Source organism: Sturnira hondurensis, unplaced genomic scaffold, assembly GCF_014824575.4.
Source record: "Sturnira hondurensis isolate 20B ecotype Veracruz unplaced genomic scaffold, ASM1482457v3 Scaffold0022908, whole genome shotgun sequence".
NCBI lineage: Eukaryota > Metazoa > Chordata > Mammalia > Chiroptera > Phyllostomidae > Sturnira > Sturnira hondurensis.
Window position 1 is genome coordinate 828,353 of NW_028095539.1, and position 24,383 is coordinate 852,735.

Genomic DNA, 24,383 nt, shown 5'->3' on the forward strand with positions numbered 1-24,383 from the left:
CGTTTCCTTGTAGGACAGAAGGTAGAGAAAGTTCAGCTTCACGTTAAAGGGTTATTTTTGTATATTTAAAAACTAATACTGTTGATAAAGGGGAGAGCTGTGCATGAGGAGGGACAGAAGGTATGGGGGAAATCTCTGTACCTTCTACTTAAATTTTGCTGTGAGCCTAAAGCTGCTCTAAAGTTTAAAGTTTCTTAAAACAACCCCACCTAATATTAAGCTCTACCCATGTACCAGGTGCCTTGCTGTATTATCTCACTTAATCTTCACAAGAAGTCTGGGAGGCAGATCATGTTTGTTCTCACCCTTTCACAGACAAGGAAGCCGAAGGGCTGAGGGGTTAATCCACGTGCTCAAAATTATAGAAATGGAGAAGTAGAACCCAGGTCTATCTGGCAGGTTCCGGATTCTACACATTTCTTGGTGCCCAGTATCAACTTATGGAATTAAACTGATTCACTGAATAGTAAAATCAGGAAATGGATATCAAGATTACCTAAGCCACTACCTAGAACACCCCTTCTTGGTGCTAGAGATAAAGTGGCAACGAGCTCCTTTGAGCCCAGCAGCCATGAGACCCTTCTCTGGGACAGAATGGTCTTCCCAGCAATAGGGCTTGAGTCCAAGCTGGCAAAATGCTTTCTGCATCAAGATTAAATGTGTTTGGGAAACTGCAGAGATGAAAGAAACAGCTACATGCTGCTGACAGCAGGGAGTGCAGCAAAATGTTTTCTGTACCCTAGGAATGCAAAGTTGCCACCCTGACACACTGAATTATCAACTCCAGACGAAAGTGAGATGTTAGAGTTCATGTTTCCTCACTAGATGCTGGAAACCACCACCAACGAGAATCAGAAGCAGCCTGGGACCAGCGGGGGAAAAACACACGCGTTCTAGAGGCAGATACAGTCCTGGCTCCATCTCTTACCAGCACCTACCTCATCTGGGGGGTTCCCTGCATCCCTTTTCTTGGCTACCTTTTTCTGCACAACACTTGTCACCACCTGGCCCGTTATACACTGACTTTCATCTCTGTTTCCTTTTTGTATCTGCACAGAATATAAGAGATTTGAGGGCTGGAACTTGATTTTGTTCACTGCTGCATGTCCAAACACCTAGAAACGTGTCTGGCACAGTAGGGTCTTGGCAAATGCTTGTTCAAAGGTGCTGATTTAAACTATTTCAACCCTCTATGCTCTAAGTTCCTTATCTGTCAAACTGGGGATGATACACGCACACTTACCAACAAAATACAAATCAAGGCCAAGAGGTAAGGGTTCAGTAGGTATTGGGGGGTTTTCCCTTCCATATTTCTTTTGCATAATACTCTTCAACTAAAGATAAAACTATTTAACTCAGGATAAAATTTCCCTTTCATAGAATACATAAGGACCATTTAAACTGGCCACTGACTTGCTCAGGACACCATCAGAACTTACAGACCATTTTTAATGTTATAAGATGAGAATAAAAATGTGTCACGGGTAGGAATGTGGGCAAAGAATGCCTTAAGCAAATGGCTTACGAATAATGCCAGTGAACTGTGACTTATGAGAACAGGGTGAGTGGAGGTCTGCCAGATCACATCACTCACAGGGACCAAGAAACCAAATGTAAACAATCTTGGGTTAAAAGCTTCCCCCAAATCCTGCCACACCTCCATGGAATGTGACTGCTGGTGAACTGGGCATTCATTGGATAAAAGGGAAGCTGCCTCCCAGAGAACACTTTATGCCTGCCATCTCAATGAATTTTCAAAATAATTTTATGAGAGTGGCATTTTTATCCCCATATAACAAACGAAAGCCTGTGGTTCAGAGAGGAAGTGATTCCCAAGGTTTCACATTTCCTAAGAAGCAACTCTAAGTCCCAATTTTCACCAGCCTTTAGTGAGTGAACGGACAACCACCATGCATGTTGGGTACCTCAGTACCACCTGAACACTCCACCCCACATGTCACAAGCCCTCCCACTCCAATGCCCCCAGGAAGTGAATATATTAAGGTAAGAAATCAGACACATACTAGATAATAATTACTACCTAGTAAAACTTCAGCCAATTCACTGAAATACGGGGTAGTCAATCAACTTCTACGGATTTCTAACACTCCTGTTAGCTCCAGGCTAAGCCCCAAAAGTTTTAAATACTTTGTTCTTGTTTCATTATAAAACAGGAACCAGCCAGGCATATGTCAAGGGAGCCCTGTGAAAGTATCACTTAAGTAGAGATCTTGCCTATTTCACAATTGAGGAGCTAAGATTCAGAAAGGTATAGTAATTTGCCTAGAGTCACACAGTTGAGGAGAGGCAGAGTCCAGGTTAACACCAGGTTTAACAACAAATCAGGGGACTTTTAACTTTGCTATCCTGTTCACTATTTACCTGGGGATGTGTGCGTGTCAGGAAATGGCCTTGGGATCTGGGATCTGGTTCTGAGCCTGTCTGATCCTAGACCCACCCTCTCTCTTCTCTGCTCTGTGTTCCCTGGGTTCCCAGACCAGCTGGTGTTCTGCTTCGTTTGGCACATTCGAGGAGGTCCTGGTGAGAGATCTGGAGGGGGAGGATGGGAGGAAGAAGCTGAGTATGGCTCCTCCTCCTTTGCTTGCCTGGGTTGCCCAGACCCACAGGCTCCAGCTTCAGTGAGCTGCCCTGGCCCAGGAAACCACCCTGCTGGTGCTCATCTCTGGATCACCTCCCTGACCTCCTTTGAGACTCAGCTTCTCTATCGGTTGAATAACCATTTCCTTGGATTATTTTCTCTCTTGTAAACTACGGAATGGGTTTCTGTTGTCCTCGCTAGATCCTAATCGATACACTAATCAAGTTGTTGGGCCACGGGGACCAAGTGGTGGCCTGTGGTCCTGAGCTGAGAAAGCTAAGTGATGGCCATCTCAAGGCCACCTGTTGGCTACAAACCTCTGTCTGGCCAGACAAGAAATGCTTTGGAAAAGAAACACACTTTTCTTTTTCTGAGGTTCATAGCTATGCGACTGGGGTAAAATGAACCCAGTTGGTATCCTAATTCCACGGCCTTAGGGCAAGAAAAATTCATCATACTCATTAGCTACAGCAGCATTTCCCAAACTGTGGTGAGGACTAGGAGATGCATGGAATGTTAATAGGTATTCTGGGGAGAAAAGGCTTTTGAAAAATGCTGGGTTAAACCAAGTTAACCAGATTTCTTTACAGCAGGGCTTCAGTAATGTGCATTTAAATATCTAACAAAAGTTAGAGCATGTAATATGCAACAATCCCAAATTTTACGTGATCAGAAAACATGTCAACATCTTATGGATCTAATATTGCAAGGAACACTGTTCTAGAAGTGCTGGTTTATGGTTAGTGCGAAAACCCTTTTGTGGCCTTCTAGATCTTTCCTGGGCTGGATGAAGCCGGCCCCTTCTCCACTTCATTCCTGGACCCCCTCCTTTTTCCTGTCTGGCTACCTAACCGCTCGCTCCCAGTGTCTCACCATGCCCTGTTGTTTCAATGCCTCTGCTTCTGCACAGGCTACTTTCTGCCCCTGCTCCCGGGAAATGCTGCTTTCCCCACAAGGCACCATCCCAGACACACCCGTCCTTGGAAGCTTTCCCTCAGCCCTGAGGCGGAAGCGACTCCTCCTGCCTTTGGATGTCAACCACCCACACAATATTCCACTGCAGCATTGCCACGCTCAGTGCAGCTAGCTCTCTGCCTGCTCTCTGCCTCCGCCTTGAACTGTCCTCAAGAACAGTGACCAAGTCTTATTTGTCAGTGTGTGCGAGCCAGTGCTCAAAGCATGGTCACTAGGTCCAGTTTGTGTGAACACAAATACCCTAGGGTTTTAAGTTTTTCGTATCATATTCTACTATTGAAGCTTGATTATAATTGACTTAAAATTAATGTTAAATCAAATGAAAGCACCATTGTTGTGATAATCTCTAATAAGTTAACCTTATGTCAAATATCACTATTTTTATTAGGATGACAATAACTGAGTTTTAAAAAAATCCTAAAATGAATTGAAAAACAATTAGCATCAAGAACAGCAGCAGGGCTAGCACTGCAATGAGAAAGTTCGCCACTAGGTGTCAGCCCAGGAAAAGAGGAGGGAGCTGCGCTGGGAAGTGCTTTACTTTTTCATCTAATCATCACCATAAATATCAAAACCTTAAACAAAGTATTAAGCAATTAAAATTATCTACTCGAGGAATGTTTTTAAAAAGATATCTAAAATGTTGACATTTCCCCTTTGCAAAATAGTTTATAAATGGTGTTAGTTTAACCTGCATTTTTCAAGACAAGAAACATTTGTGCAGATTAGGGACATTGACTCCTAAAAGGAAACCAGCTCAATTTTCCTCTGAAATGCCCTGAAATTGTATGTAACACGGACCATATGGTAATCGCCGCTGTAGGGAGTGGTCAGAGGAAAGAGCATGGCTGCTAGAATCAGGCAGATGGAGGGTTCGAGTCCTGGCTCTGGCCCTTCTTAAAAAGTGACATAACCATTCCCTGCCTCAGTATCTCACTAGTAAAATGGGGCTACACCACTCTCTCCATATGGGCATTATAAAAATCAAATAATGGAATATATGTAAATAGTCTAGCTTATAATCTAATGCTTCATATTATTTTCTTTTCCTTGAGACTTTGAGTCTTAGTGATTTATTTAACAAAACTGTGTTTCAGCTCCCAAACAACTAAAGGCGTTATAACTAAGGACTACTATACTTCAGTTACATGAATAACTATGGAGCAACTTCCATGTATCAGGTTCTGTGCCCAGGATACATAGGTAGTCATAACACTCCACCCCCTTTGGGAGCAGGCTTCCATTTCTTCGTGAGGACAGTGTAATACTGAATGTGATGTATATTTCTGAGGATGTATCAACACCCCATAGAAAATCATTGTGGATGGATGTCCAGTGGGGGTAGGGGGGAGGAAATTTACAATTTTACTCTCTAATTGTCATAAATCCCATAATATCCTCCACAGAACAGATTCACCATCACACCATCTTATGTTCCCGAGCTTCTACTGTGTGCTGGGGTGGAAGAAAGAATGAGACAAATCCTGTTCTGAAGGCGCTCATAGTCTGGCTCTGTACATGAAGTCATATATCACTGTTTTAGGCTCTGAATCGTTAAATGTTAGCACTGCTTGAAAATGGATCAGAGAGGTTTCCTTTTCAGAGTCTCATTGAAAAAGTAAAAGACCTAAAATGACATTATCTGACTTAAAACACCGTAACAGCAAACACTTCTCTTTGCCACAGCTTCCACAAAGACACAGCATTTAAAACGGCCAGGACAAAATCAGCTTACTGCATTAATATATTTGCCTCTTGTATCTTCCGAACTAGAACATGAGTATCTATTGCACATGACGATTTCATAGTCCGATCCTACCTGCCTCTGGTCGGCTTCCATGCAGCTGCCATTGTGCCTTTGTTTGATATTTACACATTCACGGGTGGCAACTATGTCAGATTCTTCTTCTTATGCTCTAAGATGAAGCTGTGGATGCCTTTTCAAAAGTTACTCATCTACATGGTGCAACACTAAAATGTGACCACCGGTCTCACAGATGCATAGCATGGGAAAACAAGTATCATTCCTTTGTTCATCCAGTCATTCAACACACATTTAATGAGCACCTACTAATCTCTGACTATGTCAGGGAGACCAAGGAGTACAAAACACGGTTCTGTCCATGGGAACAAAGTAAGAAGGCAGCCAGATTATTAAATAAAATGAAGAAATCCTAAAACTTGAAGCCTAGAATTTCCTCTGGATGGTCTAAGATACACTGATTGTGTTGTATTTTTCAAGCATTTTAGAACACATGAGAATTTAATTTTTATATTTAGTGACACTCTTTGAAATCATCCAGTGAAGCTTGATCACAGTACTTAGGCAGATTTTCTGCCAGTTCCCATCTCTCACTTAAAGACCTACTTTGTACTTGGGCAGTCTACTTCTAAAACTATGGCTCTCAGTTTGTCCACCACATACACTGCATGGCTCCAAGCTGCCAGGGCGCCTGCCTGTGCTCCCAGGCACCCAGACTCTGTTCCCAAGCAGCATCAGCATCTCTGGGAGGTGGAGAGCGGAGATCCGGTGCCAAAATTGGACAATGGTAATCTTATCCCAACAGGCAAAACAATGCTCTGATGAAATAGAAAAAAAGATTCTTGATGACACATTCTCTTATGCATTTTAAAAATAAACTCTAATGCGTTTGTTAATTTTAAATCTTTGGTACCTACCACCCTCTATAGCCTGTAAGTGCTGATGAGCAATAACATGAATGAGTAAATAGCAAATATTGAAGGGAATAATTAAATATGTGTTACAAATCCTTTATACATCATTTGAGATAGAAGCCAAACTTTCACAGTTACTTCAGAAGGTAGGGATAAACAGGCCAGAAGCTCACTGTTTTCTGAACTGTTTCAGGGAGTTGGGCACTTGTTGGACAAGCAGGACCACCACCATGCTGGATGTGGCTGTCACATTCTCCTCCTCTTCCTCCTGGCCCTTCTGGTCATCCAGCAATGGTTGCTGTCACTTAATTGATATCTACTATCAACAAAAACATTGTGCTGAGTTTTACATACAGTCCTACAAGACTGGCATTATTTCCATTTTAGAAATGAACAAACTGAGGCTCAGAGAAGTTAAGTGCCTTCTCAGGTCATCTTCTGGCAGATGTCAGGGCCAGGATTATAACCTGGGTGAATCCAAAGACCCAACTCTTTCCATCACACTTGGTGGCCTCTTTAGTCATTTAGAGCCACAGAGCTATGGGTCCCCCAAATCCTGGTGGTGGGAGCAGCTTATCCCCCGCTTTATCCCCAGGACACGATCTTGACTTGAGATGAACACTGAAATGAAAAAAATGGTGGCCAGTAAGTGAGTTACCAGCCCCTTCTCTTGCCCACTGCAGACTTCTGCTGTCAATGCATCCATTTAGCTCAGGCTACAATTCCCTGTCTGCTTGCCTAAAATAAACTGGAAAACAAGAAAATCTTTTACAAACTCTTCCTGCAGAACATTCACAGATACATATCCACGCTTCACAAGCACACCACTCCCCACTTAAAAACAGCCTGGGCTCTGCGTGAAAACAATTTGGTGATTCTTCAAAGAGTTAAACATAAAATACCACATGGCCCAACAGTCCCACTCCTTGGTATATACCCGAAGGAACTGAAAACAGGAACTCAACAGATACTTGTACAGGAATGTCCATGGGAGCAGTGTTCACAGTGGTCAAAAGGTGGGAACAGCCCGTGTCCAACAACAAACAGATAAGCAAAATGTGGTGTGTGCATACCATGGAATATTATTCAGCCTTAAAAAAGGATGGAGTTCTGACACATGCTACAATGTGGATGAACCTTGAAAACGTGTGAAGTGAAATGAGCCAGACACCAAAGGACAAACATGGTATAATTCCACTTATAGGAAACATCTAAAATAGGCAAAATCATAGAGGTGGAAAGCAGACGAGGTTACCAAGGGCTGAGGAAAGAGGGAATGGGAAGTTAATTGCTTAACGGATACAGAGTTTCTGTGATACAACATTGTGAATGTAATAATGCCACTGAATAACATACTTAACAATGGTAAAAATGGCAAATTTTATGTTATGTGTATATCTTTCACCACAATTTTTTAAAAAGCATGGGCTCTGGGAAGGATGTGGGTCCCGGGGCCCTGCCCCACCCTTGCCAGCCCGCTGGAGAATCTGGTGCCGCGCAGAGGCACCCGGCCCCTTCCAGGCTCCACCTGAGCTTCCTCCCCTGCTTCCCTCACTTCCTGATCTCTCGTCTCGCTGTGCTGCACCTATTGTTTTAAGATTTCCCAAACCTTATTTTTAGCACCAGATGGAGGCACAGACAAATTAGTTGTATCTCATATATGCTCTTGGTATCCTTTGCTCGCCTAAGTGGAGGGCAGAGAGCACACCCCATGATGGGCTCTTAATTCTTTCCATGTCGAGCTGCTTGGAGGCCGAGTCAAAGGGAATTTGCTTCCTTACCACTTTGTGACAAGTTGGCACCCACGACCCACAGTCAGGCTCCTACACACAGACTTGTATTTCTCCACGCAGAAGACTTCAAAATACAGCATTTCAAAGCTTTATTCATAAAAATGACTAGTAGATTATTAATTAGAATACCAAAAAATTGGAAATAATTTAAATGCCAAACATGAGAAAGTAGTTACAGAAATTGTATCTGTAGTCACTTAAAAATACTATGATGTAGCATTAAATGGAGGAGAAACAAACTTTTAACTTAGATTTGATAGCAACCATATAAACACTTTGCATAGTGAAAAATAATTAAAGAGAATATACAAAAGGTAGTTGAGGTACTTTTGTTAGTTCAGTGGGACTATGGTGATTTTAATTTTTTTAGTTTCTAATATTTTTCTATTGCCTATTACACTAAAAACACATATAAATATCTTTTTAAAACAAAAAATCATGAGATCAATGGTGTTACTCAACCAGGAGACAGATACACATGGTGTTTTTCTGACCTGCTCCAACACAGCCTTGTCCATTCATGCTTGAAAGCCAGGCTATCAATCTGCTTTTATCTTAACTTCTCTGTCTTCAGGGGGTTTTAGGTGGATAAACATGACTCAGCAGAATCATGTGCAAAATCAGGGGCCGTAAGGTAGATGATGCCAGCGTACCCACAGCTGCATGGGCAAGCCGGGCCTCCTGGGATGAGCTGAGCAAGCAGGACTGGGGGAGCTGGCTGCTGCCCGCTCAGCCTCCTCCTTCAGAAGGAACGGTCACCGCGTGTTGATTGCCCGCAGCCCAGCATTCACTCCCAGCGGGCAGGGGCTTGTGTTCCATTCATCCTGGGGATGCCCAGCCAGCAGGCTGACCCAGAGGGAGCCACAAGAGCTTGTTGACTAAACAACTCTCAGAGGTCCATCTACACTGGCCTTCCCACAGACACTGGCACAGGACAGGATGCATCTTAAAGCACCAATATCCATCAGTGTGCTTTCTATTCTGGCGTTTACCAAGGGCCTGCAGTGGACAGACACGGGAACAGACAGGCACCTTCACCACACTGTCTAAGAACAGCTCCATGTAACATGAGCTCTGAAATAAGAAACTCCAAACAGAAATAGGGATGAAATTAGAAGACACAAGTCTATTCTGAAAAGTTCTTTAAAACTAAGGCTACTGTATTTTGTCTTTCAAAGAGAGGGCAGTGAGCCAGTCATATTAAGATTTCATGATGATATAATTTTAAACAAAGGAGAAGTAAAAGATTCTTTTTAAAATTCATTTGTTCTTCATAGGCAGGAGAAAGAGAAACTTTCAAGGCAAATTCAAGAACCACACTGCTCTACACATCCTCCAAACGCTGCCATCTTCTACCAAGGTGAGAAAGGATCCTTGGCCCAGCAATTAAAATCACTTGTATTTTATCCCCTTCTTGCCAAAAAGGACCCCAGCCCTAACTAGTTAATCCTTAACACACACTGCTACTCCCAGAGTTGCCTGGCAACTGCTAGGAGGCGTGTCAGAGAGCAAGAAAGGCCTAAATAAATGAGCTGCAGCCTGGGCTGCCGCTTGACATGGATAAAGGGGTTTTTTTCCAAATGGAGCTGCCTGGCTGCTTGTGGTTCTGTCATTTAAGTGGAGATGAACAAGTTGGCTTGGCTGATATTGTTAAATATCTTGGGCTTTGCACCTTATATTCTCCAGGTGACTGAAAAGTGGGTCACGTGCCCTGTGATTTGCAGACACTCGCCTCTGCCAGGCAGCAGCAACCTAAAGCCTAAAGAGAGACAGGATGCAATGTGTACACACTAAACAGACTGAGGGCCAGCCCCCAGCCTCACAAACTTCCCTGTCTCTTTATCTTTTTCACCAGTCCTTCCATCCACTGTTCCCAAATATATTCACTGACGCCTACACCCATGCCATGACCCATGCCTGGCGAGGGAGCCCGGAGAGAAAAGAGAGAGAAAAGAGATAGAAAAGCGGAACACGTGGAAACCAGAACAAAGACAGGCGAGAGGGTGTGGTGGAAGGAACCTGGGTTCTGGAGTCAGGCTGACCTGAGTCTGCCTCCCGGCTCTCCTACTTCCCAGGACGTCACCTGCAGTCTGAGCCTCTCCCATCTGTAAAATGGACACTAAGGGGCGGTGGTGGGGGATCACTGACATCACAGGTGAAACAACTGAGAGGGGGCTGTTGCTGGACACCCTTCCCATCTCACTTTGTGTCCCTCAGGAGAGCCCTCTGAGGTCGTTCCCTGGACCCTGAGGGGAGACAACACCCTGGGACAAGTACAGGGTCCCCAGTGGAAGGTGCTGATAGAGGGAGCAGGCCAGCTCCTGGCACATGGCTGGGCCGCAGCAAAGGGGCTGTCTTCTCTCCCACACAGGGGAAGGAAAATGAAGCTCGAGACTCCCAATCAGCTGCATTTTGAATTTTTCTTTCCAGTAGGAAAGAAAGAAAAAAAGGCCAAGGAGCTAAAACTGTCAACTGAACTCTGGGTGGCGGAGTAGGAGTTGCCCACCCATCTCTGTCTCTCCACTGGGGCTTGACCCTGCTCACAGCGCTGGCGGACTCTGAGGGGCTCAGCAGAACCAGACCTCGCACAGCCCCAGGAGCAGCGTGGAAAGGAGCACCGTCAAGTCTGTCGTGTTTCGTAAAACCAAACCTCTGTGACGAGGCAGTGACCTGAGGCTGATAACTGCACCTATGAGCCCAGGGTGGGAAACCACACACTACGCCAGGTGTGGCACCCAACACAGCCCTCCACCTTGGACTGTTCTCCTACCTCTGGCTGCTGCTCAGACCCTGCCTGGCAATCTGCCTCAGAGGCGCTCCATCTGGCCACCACCTGCTTCTGCCACCATCTTGCTCCCCTCACTATATATATCAAAGGTCTTCAACATACTCAATCCTTTGACCCAATCAAACCACGTCAGGGGTTCTGCCTAAGGAAGTAATTCGGGGCATGCATAAAGACTCATCTAAAGATGTTCACCATAGTGTGGTTTAAAATGATGAAAGGTGACAGGCAAATGCAAGGAGCAGTGCTGGGATGTGGTGAGCCTTGGCGCTGATTTCAGGGCATGGGAACTTGGTAAGTCTCTGTGAGTGGGGCCCGTGCTGCCCTTTGAAGAGCCCCAGAGGCAATTCTGATCCACAGCCAAGGTTGTAAGCCATTGCAGTCACCTGATAGAATATGTGTGGCCATTATAAATGATGTTTGAGGATAATTTTTATGTGATATAAATAAATGCTTGCAACATACTAAAGGCAAAACCAAATAACCGGGAACTGGACTACTTTGCCAGTAATTTCTCAACTGCCTAAAAGTAAAAAAAACCACCAAAACAAAAACCTAATGAAACAAAAAACACCCAAACCCTAGAACCTGGGTAGAAGCTTGCTAACACGTTAACTCCAAAGGGTAGGATTATGGGTGTTTTCTCAGTTCAAGGCCTTACCACGAGCAGATGTTTTTATAGTCAGGGAAACCACGAAAAGACAAGTGGCTTGAGGAGGCTGCCCCACCCCCTCAGCACTGGGCTGCCTGCCACCCTGGAGGCTCATCCAAGTCACCATCGCCCACCCCACTCCCATGTGGCCAGGGCCCCAATACTTCACCCATTCTTGGGTTCTCATGTGCTTTGTGGTCATTATTTTAATTACTCCCCTAAATAATCTTGTACGGGAAGTGTTATATCCCATTTTCTGGATGGGGAGAATTGGCTAGCATTAATCTATGGTGTAAAAACCATCTATGCAGTGTGATGATAATGCTTGCTCAGAAAATTTTAGGCCCTCTGGCTTCCCTCTTGGTCTCAGAAAAAAGCCATTTGTACAGATGAAATGGGACTGAAAGCATGATAAATCTGTCATATATAGGTGATTCTAAGATGCAAATTTCTTCACATTGTAACATCTCTGAAATCTGGATGTGTCTTGTAGTTGATGGCACCTTCAATTACAGTTGGCAGCATGCTTTCCTCTCAGTGGTACACGGAATAACGGTACACCTTATGATTGAACAGCAGCTTACGCTCAGTGAAATGCACCATGCCCAAACCCATCATTCTATCCTCAAAGTGCTACTTTTAATGGCTATATAGTATTCTATCACAAGTACTTACTTAACCAGTTGCCTATTATGGACATTTAGCCTGTTTCATGTTGTGACCATTATAACACTGCTACTGGGACACCTTTGCATTAAGCTTTCTCTTTTTCTACTTTGGGCATCATCATCCTCTTCCAGGTCCAATCTTGAGAAACATTTTGACAATTCTTGACCTTTGTCTCCAAATTTTATCTATTACTATACTCATCTAGTCATTTCTTCTTCATTGTACCTTTTCTCAGTGTAACCACTAGAGGGCTCTCTTCTGAGCTCAGCCAAGAGTCCTCTGTCTCTGCTTACAGCTCCCCTTTCTTTTTATTTCTTTATTTTAGAGAAATGGGGAAGGGAAGGAGAAAGAGAGGGAGGGAAACATCAATGCGTGGTTGCCTCTCACGTGGTCCCCACTAGGGACCCAGCCTGCAACGCAGCCTGTACCCTGACTGGGAATCAAACCGGTGACCCTTTGGTTTACAGCCTGCACTCAATCCACTGAGCTACACCAGCCAGGCACAGCTTCCCTTTCTATTCATTACTATATTACTGTTCAAACACAACTTTGGTCACACAACATCTGTGCTAAAAAACTTACACCCCCTATAGGGCGAAGTGCATGCTCCCTGCCTAGCACCCAAGGCTCTGTCAAACTTGGCTCCAAGCTCCTCTGCAGGCCCATCTCCCCACCCAAACCCCTTACTCCAGACAAATTGGCCAGGAGGGGTCCTGCCTTCAAGCCTTTGCTCACTGAGCAAATGTGATCCACATCTACTATAGGCACGGACTCTGTCTTTCTTTTCCCCCAAACCTTACCCATCAGCCCCAGGTCAAGTTTCAGTTTTCCTATGTTTTATAATGCATTTGATACTCACAACCACCTGGAGATATAGAATAATAGAAATTCTTACTTCTTAGTCTTTAAAAATTTTTTTCCATTCCTTACCCGAGGATATTTTTTATTGCTTTTAGAGAGAGGTAGAGCGAGAGAAACATTAATGTAAGAAACATCAATTGGTTGCCTACCATACGTGTCCCGAATGGGGATCAAACCCACAACTTCAGTGTGGGCTCTGACCAGGAATCAAACTCGCATCCTTTTCCTCTACAGTGTTCCAACCAATCGAGCCACCTGGCCAGCCAGGGCTTATTCTTTATTCTTGCTCAAGGTTGTACAACTTAGACGTACAGAGACAGACTTTAAACTTCAGGGGTTCCATCCTCAAATTCAATGCCTTTCAAAGCCAAGTGCAAATAAAACCATAAACTCCAGAGAAGCAACTTGTGCTCTAATCACATATCCAGCAATAAGGAGCAAGATTCAACAGCCTCTGAATTGTAGGCATGTACATGACAACCATGAGATCACTGCAAGAGTGGAGATATTTCACGTCTTTCAGTTCTTAGCAGCCCAAGGAGAGGGCGGAGCCGGTTGGCTCATTCTCATTTTAGAGGTGGGAAGACAGCAATATTTTCCTTGATTTTTACCAGCTCTCAAAGCTACATCAACTTGACTGGTCTGGCTGAATCCAAGTCAGGACAAAGAATCAGAGCCATGTCACTTGGTGACAAGCTACACACGGGGAACTTACTCTAAACTGAAGGAAGTATTTCTTAGGAAGCAAAAAGAGTACATCCTTTCTCTTATGTGACCATGACATTAACAGAAGCTGGGGTGGCCTAGAAAGTCAGGTCTATGTGCTGGGTGGAAAACGAGGAACAGGGAGGACGGTGGCATTCGGCTCCCATAGTGGCTGCTCTCTCAGCAGCCACTTCACAGAGAGTGCGCCTTGGCTGAAGAAAACCCATGCTGTCGGCTGTTACTCTGGTCCCCCCTCGGACACGTGACACAGTCACGGCAACACAAAACAAACTCAGCCTACAGCAGTGTGGTACCCACCCCCCCGGCTGGCTGTGGCTGTCACCACCCTCACCTGCTTGGGGGAGGGAGTCCTGTGCCCCTGAGGGAAAAGGCTGTCAGCAGGGGTTCCTCCAGTGTTTCTCCTACACAGAGGGGTATCAGACACAAACTTCGTACGGAAGCTGGGGGAGCGGGCACTTCCATTGGTTCTGGGGTTGACCCGCTATCTTCATCTCCTAACAACAACTAATGACCTCACGGCACAGGGAGAGGGTAAGAATGAGGCAATGGGGGCTCAGAGAGGTTGAGGGGCCACGGAGGCGGATAACATTATTTCCCAGTCCTCAGCACACTTTACAGTCATTCACACCGAGGCTGCTTTGGGAGACTAAGCAGTGAATCCCCAGGATGCTTTACTTTCTCAGGTGTGGGGACGAAGTCCCGCACAGGAAAAGGGCAGTGAGGCCACGTGGGAAATCATGAGCTTCGAATCCAACTGGCTCCTCCCCTGTTAGCAAGTCAGGTCTCTTCTCCGAGTCTCAGTTCCTGCATTCGTACAATGGAGATGATCATCGCTACCTTGGCCTTCCTGGGACTCCTCAGGGAGGGCAGGTGTGCGTGAAGGGCCTCGCACTGTATCAACACACAGTCTGTGCGACTGTCTGGGGAGGGGCGGGGTTTTAACATTCGCCGGAGCAGTCAGGGCTTCACACATGGCTGGCCCAGGGAGGACACTCCCCCAGGCGCCACCAATAACACATGTGATCTCTTCTTGCGGCTCCCGAGGTACGTTTCTTAGCCCTGACCAAACACAGGTTAATAACAAGCCGAGACGTTACTCACCGGCTCAATCTTCAGAGCATTTCGGTAGCTGCCAAAGAAAGCGGCCTGGGCCTTAAGGAAGGCTCTGGCCACACCATCGCCAGTGGTGGTGGAGACCTTCTTCAGCCGGCTCTTCAGCGAAGAGATCTGGTGACCGAGAGAAAGGAGACGGGTTCAGGGCAGGCTGGAGCGAGGATGGCTGGCTAGGAGCTCTAGAAAATCCCTGGCCGGGGGATTAATTGGATACCTTGGCTGCTGGGAGAGCAAAAATGCATTCAGCATTAGGGCAGATTTTTGACATTTAAATGAATGTTGCTTCTATTAGAGCACATCTAATAAAAACACAAACAAAACCACTTTCTAAGCAGTTACGATGTGCCAAGTAAGCTTCACATAAAATTTCTAATTTATCTTTCAACAATCCGGCAAGGAAGAAACTGGTGTTCCCTTCTTACATGGGTGAAACAGTCTCAGAGAGGTTAGATTACGTGCCTAGGAACCAACCTAAGAGGTGGCCAAGTTGGAACATGAATGGAAGCCTTGTCATCGTTCCCAAAACTACACAAAGATTTTTAGTTTCAATTCCATTTCCTCTTCAAATTACTTACAAATATTAGAAATAAATGACTTATTTATAACACTTAATGTATTATAACATAATAAATTAATAAGTGTTATTACATAGCTCACATCTTTTACTTTAAAGATATAGTAGCAGCTTATAGAGAAGCACTCACAGGTTGGAAGAAAATAGATTAGAAAGCCGTGGCAACAGGAAAAGTAGCCAGGAATAGATTTAGTACATAAAGATAAGCCCTACGGAGTGGCTAGAAATGAAATTTTGACTTAACAATCTCCTAGTGGTCAAAGCAAAAAGGGATACATGAGAAGTTGTGCAATCCTTATGTCCACACACTACAAGCAACCCAGCCATCCAACTGAGCACAGACTTCCTCAAAGTGAGAACTAAATGAGATTCCTCCTGTGAGTCCACAGCATAGGAATGACGATGACATGATGGCTCTTGCCCTCCATGTCGGGCTTGCTTCTAATAGGGCCTTCACTCGTCTCGGGACGCCACACTGCACAACATCCGGGCACACCACGCATACATACCCTGTTCCACGTGAAAGGTGCCCCTGGCACTGTGTCATGTGGTGGCCTCAAGTCATTCATTCACTCAACAAACACGATTTTCTGTGTTAGGTGTCGAGGACACAATGGTGAACAAACCAGATACGAGCTCTGCCCTCACTGAGCTTCACTCCCGTGAGAGCAACACCAGGACTGTGATGAACCCGTGACAGAACTCACCAAGGAGCTCAAGGAAGGCTTCTTGGGGGCAACAGGCTTGCAATGAGACCCGGAGGACGAGCTGAAGGAGCTGCCTCGGCCAAGAGGGAGGACCAGTGCACTGAGCATGGGGAACAACATTTGCAAAGACCCTGTGGCAAGAAGAGTTCAGAGAACAGAAAGGGCTATGGCTTCAGTGGAGAGAGTAAGGGGGACATGGCTTAAAATGAGGTGACAGCGGAGGTTGGAGAAGCTTGTGAGTACACCACGGAACCTTTTTCTTCATCTGGCGAGAACTGTGAAGCCAACGACTGTTTTGAAGCACACAGGTGGCATATCAAGGGCACAATTCAGGAATCAGGGGCTTGGATAAAGGAGTATCTAATGGCTCAATATTATTTAAGGATAAAATTTAGGATAAAATTTAAGACTAAAATAGAAACTCAGATTCAGGTGGTCCATGGCTCATCTACCAATTTTCAATATGAATGATGAATGATCATTTTGGGGGGCACAGGTTCCATTGCTTTCCTTGGAACCCTAAAGGTGCCTGAGAACCAAACCAAAAAAACATTAAGAATCACTGATCTGGGATGGACTGCACACACCTTTAGAAATTCTCCATGAACATTACTTCTTATTACTAAGCTTCTGATAAGGGATTTCAACAGCTTATTAAAAGACTTATCTTACATACCATAAAATCCATTCAAAGTATAGAGTCCAGTGAAGTGGTTTTTAGTTATAAGGTTGTACAACTATTACTGTTATCTAGTTCCAGAACATGTTCATCATCTCCTTCCCCCCCCAAAAGACTCATCTTATTGGTAGTCACATCTCATTCCCCACCAATCCTCCTCCTCGGAGCCACTAGGTCCTAGGAGGAGCCACTCAATCCAGTCCTAGGTGGCCACTGATCCACGTCCTATCTCTATGGATTTACTTACTCTGGAGTCACATAAGATGTATGTAGTCTTCTGTGACTGGCTTCTTTCATTAAGCATAATGCTTATTATGAACCGGGTTCATCCACGTTTTAGCACTTATCAGTACTTCATTCTTTTAGCTGAATAATATTCCACTCTAAAAATAGAGTGCATTCATTTATTTATTTCTTCATCAGTTGATGAGCATCTGGGTTGTCTGTACTTTTTGGCTATAAATAATGCCGTTATAAACATTCATGTGTAAGCCAAAGGACACATGGAACAACACTCAGTACACAGTAGGCCCTCAGTTACTGCCTACTGCATACAGGGGGAAATCCTGCATTGTTGCAGAGGGAGTGTGCCGCATGCTGACAGTCAGCTGAGTGCAGACAGGACTGGCATCCTCCTCCGTAAGTCAGAAGTGACAGAAACATGTATGGAGAGGGTGGCCACTCCATCTCTGGTTGGAGGCAGGCTAGGGAAAATGCTTTTCCTCTGGAAGCAGTTTGGACTCTGTCTCAACACCTGAGTGTAAATACCTGGTTTATCGTGACCTCCCCTACTCTGGGACACATGAGCTCCTGCACCCCAGCAGTGAGCACCCATGAGGGGCAACACAGACCACTGGCACCTGGGCACACTCTGTCATGGACTTTCAACTTAAATAGAGATGCAAAAAAGACACATGCTTTATTAAGGTGTTGAAAATATTGCCCACTCCCCACCATCCAAATAATAAAAACCCTGCCCCTCGCGGGTTCCTGGGTGACATTTCCACCCTTTGAAATTGTGCAAACCACGGTCGCTCTTCTTCTGGCTCTTCAAAGGCCTTGGGCCACCTGCGCCTCAGATTACTCCTCACTTAACCTTCCCTGGCCTTTGCCGTTCATTCGGGAGGTGTTTAATTACCTTGGATTCACAAGCTGCACTTCAGGTGAACCTCTCCTAATGGCCTCATTACCATTTTACACAAAGGGGTAGTTGCTGATGGTAACTGAGCAAATGCGAGCCTGCCTTCCCACCCGCCCAGCTGGTCTGAAACCAGCCAAGGGGTCCTGAGCTTCTGGTGCCCCCACGACTACTAAGGCCGAGACTTCTGAAGCTCTCCCCTCACTCTGCATGGCGGAGAAGCTCTCGTCACACTTCAAACTTGGAAACTTCAAGTAGATGCGCATCTGATAACTGGTGGTAGTGTTTTGTCCTTTAAATAAAACCAAGGGAAGAAAATCTAAGGCTTAAATAACCCAAAGTCATACATCTAAAGCTGAACTTGCTCTGAGTACTCCTGAGGGTCCTGATTAGATAATTAACATCAGGGTTCATCAGGCTTAAGTTGGGAGTGACAGAAATGCTGATGAGGATGGCTTTCCTTCCCCTTCAATCAGGTACCATCAGAGGCAGGCAGAAAACAATGGGAAGGGAGTACAGAATTGAATGCATTAGGCTCTCCCATCGGGTTACTGAGGCATCACCCACCCACTCTCTGAGGCTGGATTCGGATGCTGGATGCCATACCTCTCTTTTCCTTCCCACGACCATTCTCACATTTTATCAACACCACTCTAAATATGTCCTGAACCTGCCTTGTCCTCTCAGAGCACATGACCTTGGACCTCTGCTGTTCACCTCCATCCATCCTCTCAGGCCCAGACTGGTGGGGTGGTTTCCTACATGGGCGCTCTGTCTCCAGTTTCACCTCAATGCCATCCCAGAGCTGTCCTAGTCATCTCAGGAAAACGTGAGTCTGATCCCTTCAATCCCTTCCTCAAAACCCTTCGGTGCCCTCAGCCCGGGCCACCAGCACCTCCGGGAAAGCACCCCAATTCCTCAGAGCAGTCTGCGAGGCTTTCCTCGGTTGGCCTCGCTCTCCGCAGCCCCACTCAAAGGTTTACTAGACTGGTACTGAGTCTCCATCCAGAAGCACACGTGACTCTTTAGCCCGTACACGTGCCAACAACTCAGATGGAGCTGTCCCTTGTCCCTTTCTCTTCTGCCTGCGAACATCTCTTTCCCCCTTTGAAAGATCATCCACGCATCTGTCAATGGAACCAATTAAGTATATTATATCACATCCTCACAGTGAACTACTGCACAGCTACAAAGAATGTGATAGTACTGTATAAACTGACAGGAAAAGATGTCCACAAACTATTGCCAAATGGGGGGGAAACATGCAACCTGCAGAGCAATATACACAGCATAAAGCATTTAAAAAATTATATATGCACATATATGTAGTATAAATCTAAAATCTGAGGTATTAAGCTTTAACCATGTGGAGATGCTTTCTATTTTATGGACTTTTGATTGTTTTGATTACCCTTTATAAAAAAGCATATGTTACTTTTATAATAAAGAATTTAAATGAGGTATTTTTCTTTAATAGTCAAATTAAACACTGCCTTGGGTTAAGGGAAAGAGGGAAGCCAGATGTCCCCTCATCTGTGAAGCCTTCCCTAACCCCTGAGACAGGGTTAACAACACCCTGCCTGGCCCCTGTGGGACTGCATAGGCGACTCTCCGGTACGTTGCAGTATCTGCCATCTTGCTTGCCAGACTCTGAGTTCCCAGAAGGTCCAACAGTGCTTGACCCAGAGTAGTCATCCAGCAGTTTCTGCTGAATGAAAGAACAGATGAGCAAGTGTTCTGTCATCTTGCAAGGAATTTCCAGTGGCTGAGCCTCTCTGCTTGGAGGCAAGTCTAGGATCACGTACTCTCATTAGAAGAAAGTGGTCTCAGTTGGAAAGGGCTGGGGAGAAACTGACACTCATTCTTTCCCCTTCTGCAGGAGGCCATCATTAGGATGCAACCAAAATTGCAAGGAAAATGAACCTGTGGGTGCTGAGTGAGTTAACATGGACAGCTAGACCAGTCTTACACAGCACGGCATGTGCATCATGTCTGGTCATAAATGCAGTGTTCCCCACCAGCACTCCGCCCTACACTTGGCTCCTGTGTCACCTGGTCACTGTAGGCTCCACCTCTCAGGTCTCTTGGCTTCACCCATTCCTTTATTCCCCTGCAATCCACATGCAGGAGAGCACAGAGCTTGAATCACATAAGCCTAAGTCTAAGAGTAGAAACCTGGCTTCTGTTCTTTCTTAGCCTTTCTAAACTTCGATTTGCTCTGTTGTAAAATGAGGCATCTGCAACAAACATGCACTGTGAGGACTGAAATATAATGGATGGAAAGTGGAAAATTGATGTAACAGACTGCCTAACTTTTTACTGTTGGTTCGGGTTCCATCTTTTACCTGCACTACTGCAACAGTCTTTCAACTGGTGGCCCTTCTTCCTGGTCTAATCCATCCTTTGCATTGAACTATCTTCCTAAAACAACAGGTTGAATCGTATCATCCCCTTCTTCTAAAATCTGTAGTAGTTCCACACTGCTGACATAAAATCCACACTCCTTGACACAATGTCCCAGGCCTTCTATGGGCTTGGCTGAAACTCCATCTCCAATGTTGTCTTCTCTTCAATTCCAGTGACTGCAAAACTATTCCTAAGCCTGGGATATTCTTTATCTCATTCTCTATAAAAATCTTTCTATTAAAAAAAGGCTCTGACTTCCTGTAATGCTCTCTGTCATAACATAGATCTCCTTCTCAGGGCACATTAGCCCATGCCTTTGGTGGATGTCTACAGGCCCCACACTAAAGATGAGCTGGGGGCAGAGCTGCATAGGACCAGGGCCCAGCTCCTGACGGCTTGCAGTCAAGCTTCCCCCAACCAGCCCCAAGTTAGCTTATTACTACTTCAAAAGGGGGCTCTCATGTTGTTTATATGACCATCCTATTATTTAGCCTTTTATATAACCAGAAGTTTACATAGCCTCTTCCCCACTAGAATTAAAATAACCCTTGCCATTCATATTGGCATTTAACAAACACAGAATTATTTAACACTTGGTTGCAACTTGCAGTGGAGCGGAGAGGAGTGAATACGGATAGCATACTGTTCACCTACCCACCTTGAGGGGTCTCCCATCCATTTTTTCCATCAGTGTTGGCACCCTAAGATCATTTAGCAGCTCCCCCATTGCTCTGAAGATAAAGACAAAAGTCCCAGCCTGGCCCACAAGGCTCTGTATGATTTTGGCCACAGCCTCTTTCAGATGTGAGTTTCCTGTACCCCTCTCCATGGCGTTAGCCATGCCCTCTGAGCTCCAGTCGCACTGGCCTCCCTCACAAGCCAAGGCCTTTGGATAGGTTGGCTCCTCTGCTTGCAGGCTCTTACCACCTCAATCCCTAGAACTGAGCACTGTCCAAGAAGACTGTCTACAAATAATTTATCACATGTATTGTCCTATGTGGCAGCTGCAACTGAGCACTTGAAATGCGGCTAGTGTAACTGAGGAACGGGAATTTTTATTTTATTTCATTTTAACCAATTTAAACAGTCACAAGTGGATAGCGGCTTCCATGCGGAACAATGCAGGGTCCTAGATTAAGTACTACACATCCTCCAGATCTCAGCTCAAATATCACTTCCTCAGTCTGACCCCCTTGGACTAGACTGAAGTGTTCCATCTTATACTCTCACTGTGCCTCTCTTTCAGGGACACACAGTAAGGATACATTTTTCCAACACCTTAATATATGAGGGGGCACCCAAAAAATCTGGAACTATCTTCTGGAGGGTGGGCCCCTTGTAGTACAGGCTACCTCCACTAGGTGTGTTCTAGGAACCCATCTCTATCAGTCAGTATACCAGCTGGCATCGTTGTGAGAGGCTGTTTTTGGCTTCAGTGAATTTTTTGGAAGACTTTCAGTGTGTTTGCCCATTTCGTGGTGGGTGATTTACAAGCATACCTGTCCACACTGCTCTGAGCGTTCAGTATTTTTTGGCCAAAACCCAGCATGACCCCTGTGCCTACCCTCCTTCTCCACCTGATCTCACCCCAAGTGACTTTATTTTGTTTTCCTGGATGAAAGAAGTCCTCAAAGGGAAATGTTTTGCTGATGTGGACAAGGTGAAACAAAAAATGGCAGAAGCACTATAAGGTATCAATATCGACAAGTTCAAAAACAGTTTTGAGCAGTGTGAAAAGTCTTGGTAGGTGTATTGCATCAGACGGAGTACTGTGAAGGTTTCTGGAGGTTACACATGTAAGAAGAGATACCCAATTTTTTATAAATAAACTCCGTTCTTTTGGGTCCTCCCTTGCATATCTATCTCTTCTACTGGACCGAGCAGCACACCTCAAGTAGAGAGTCAGTTATTCTCAATGTCCGACTCAAGTCAGCCAGTACAGGGGCCCCACGTTTATTTAGCCTTTTATATAACTGGGAGTTGCATTAATTGCCCAGTGTCAGAATTGGAGTTAAAAAAATTTGGACAATTCAGACACCCAGCAGCAGCTGGGAGGAGGCAATAGAATCATACTTTCTTTCCCTCTTTAAAAAATGGTCCTTACAGACTAAGGAAAATTGACTCTTCCTTTTCTGAATAAAGCAGGCACCAGGGCTTTGTTACTGTGACCTCCTGGAGGATGTCTAGGTCCGGAGAGTGGAGAAGGGGCTACTTCCGGCCTTGTTTTCCTGTTCTCAGGGCACATCTCCACGGGCTCCCTCTGCCACCTCCACACAGGCACAGTGGCATCTTACCTACCTGTGCCGTAGTTAGTTCTTGCCTCAAATTTGAAGCAAAAAATCTTGATGTGTAAAGGCAATCCTATCCCGTTCTCTTTCCCAGTAATAGTTTCTGGGAAAACCAGAAATTTATCAGGAGAAAGGAACGGAAACTAGCATTTATGAAGCATCCTATTAGGGACTACATGCTATGGCAAGTGTTTTCATACTCAGCATCGTATTAAAATTTCAGACAACTGGGCTAGGCAGGCACAGTCATCCTCACTACACAGATGAGGAAAAGTGAGCCTTAGCTCCATGTCAGTAGCTAGTGCAGCAAGGGGCAGAAGCCAAAGTCAGGACCAAGTCTGTCTTACTCCAAAGTCTGTGCTATTCCATGATTTCTTACTGCGCCAGGATTTCTTAGTCCAGGAAATTAGGTTTGTCCATGATACTGGTCTATTTTCCCCCCAACTTAATGTATCTCCATTATTGCTTTCTCTCATTCGTTGCTCTTCTGTTTCTTGAGAACGTGGTTATGCACTGACCTCAGTTGGTTTTAATGGCTTTTTCTGCATCCAATTTCCCCTTCAAAGATACTGCTTCTCCATGGGGGACAGTGAGGTGGGGGGAATGTGTTAGTAACACAGTGCTCCCAACTGGAGCTGGCTATGACCCTAGGGGTATAGGTCTCTGCTCCCTCTGTCTCTCCTGACACCTCATGGGCTAAGCATTAAGTCAAAAAGTTAGAGCCAAGTGTTACAATTCTAAGCAGCTTTTTTTGGCCAGACAAAAGGATTAATTTTCATTATGTGAAGGCTACTTCACTAAATGCTATAATGCCTTTGTCGAGCATCCTATGAACAAACAATCAAGTCCTTAGGATGATATTCTTGGAGTAAATCAGAACAGTTTTAAAACAAAAACAAAAGGGCCCATTCTACTATCTGCCAAATACAACTCCAGAGGAGTCTTGCGCACACCAGGGCATTCCAGCCCCCGCCCCGTGTGTGTAACCCACGTCTCTGCATTGTACCGAAGCACGCAGCAGCGAGGGCGTTTCCTCTTTTTATTTGTAAAACTCATCTTCTTCCAAACCCTTTTTCTCCCAGATTAAGTAAAATTGTCTTTGTTTCCCCTACAAAACAATTTAGCTCATCACACACACACACTCACTGTCTCTCTCTCTCTTTCTTAATGAAGTTGAAAAATCTGCCCAAGCTAAAGGGAGCTAACAAGATCTGAGCTCAAAGTAAATGTGTATTTAAATTATTAGGTGGTCATTCAATAAGAAGAGTATTTCTGACCAAATATGTGCACGCATGTATGCCTGTGTGTGTATGTATCCAGGGAGTATTTTCAAAGAAGGGCTCCCCCCCCACATACTTCTGGCAGTTTAAGTTTAAAGGTCAGATTTAAACTATCACCATGTTTCACAATGCAATCTGTGCAGTGCCGCGTAATGAAATGGTTCAGTAAAGGTGCTCGTGGAAATTCTTTTAATTAGGTCTAAGGCTTTTCAGTTGTCAACATGAATAAACCAAGAACCATTCTCTTGCAAACACAATGCACAAAATAAAAATGTTAAGTTACCTTTGGAAAAAACAGACATGCACTTGCAAAAGGAAAGTTATGCATGCATTTTTTACGACATATCCTCTACCAATTAAAAAATAAACGCCCAAATCTTTCAACAACAAAATGGATTGCAAATCAAAAATGAAGGGGTCGCTCTACTTTTCAGGAACCAGGATACCACTCCTGGTTCTAAT

The 24,383-nt window shown here is 44.9% G+C and overlaps 1 protein-coding gene across 12 annotated transcripts in view; it reads right to left on the bottom strand.

Annotated features, from left to right (window-relative positions):
- DENND1A (DENN domain containing 1A) overlaps positions 1-24,383 on the bottom strand; it is a 496,583-nt gene that overhangs the window by 133,237 nt on the left and 338,963 nt on the right. For all 12 annotated transcript variants that reach the window (XM_037036474.1, XM_037036477.1, XM_037036473.1 and 9 more), the window contains one exon: positions 14,838-14,963. In XM_037036474.1, the coding sequence (XP_036892369.1) occupies positions 14,838-14,963 (126 nt within the window). The remainder of the gene's footprint in view (positions 1-14,837; positions 14,964-24,383) is intronic.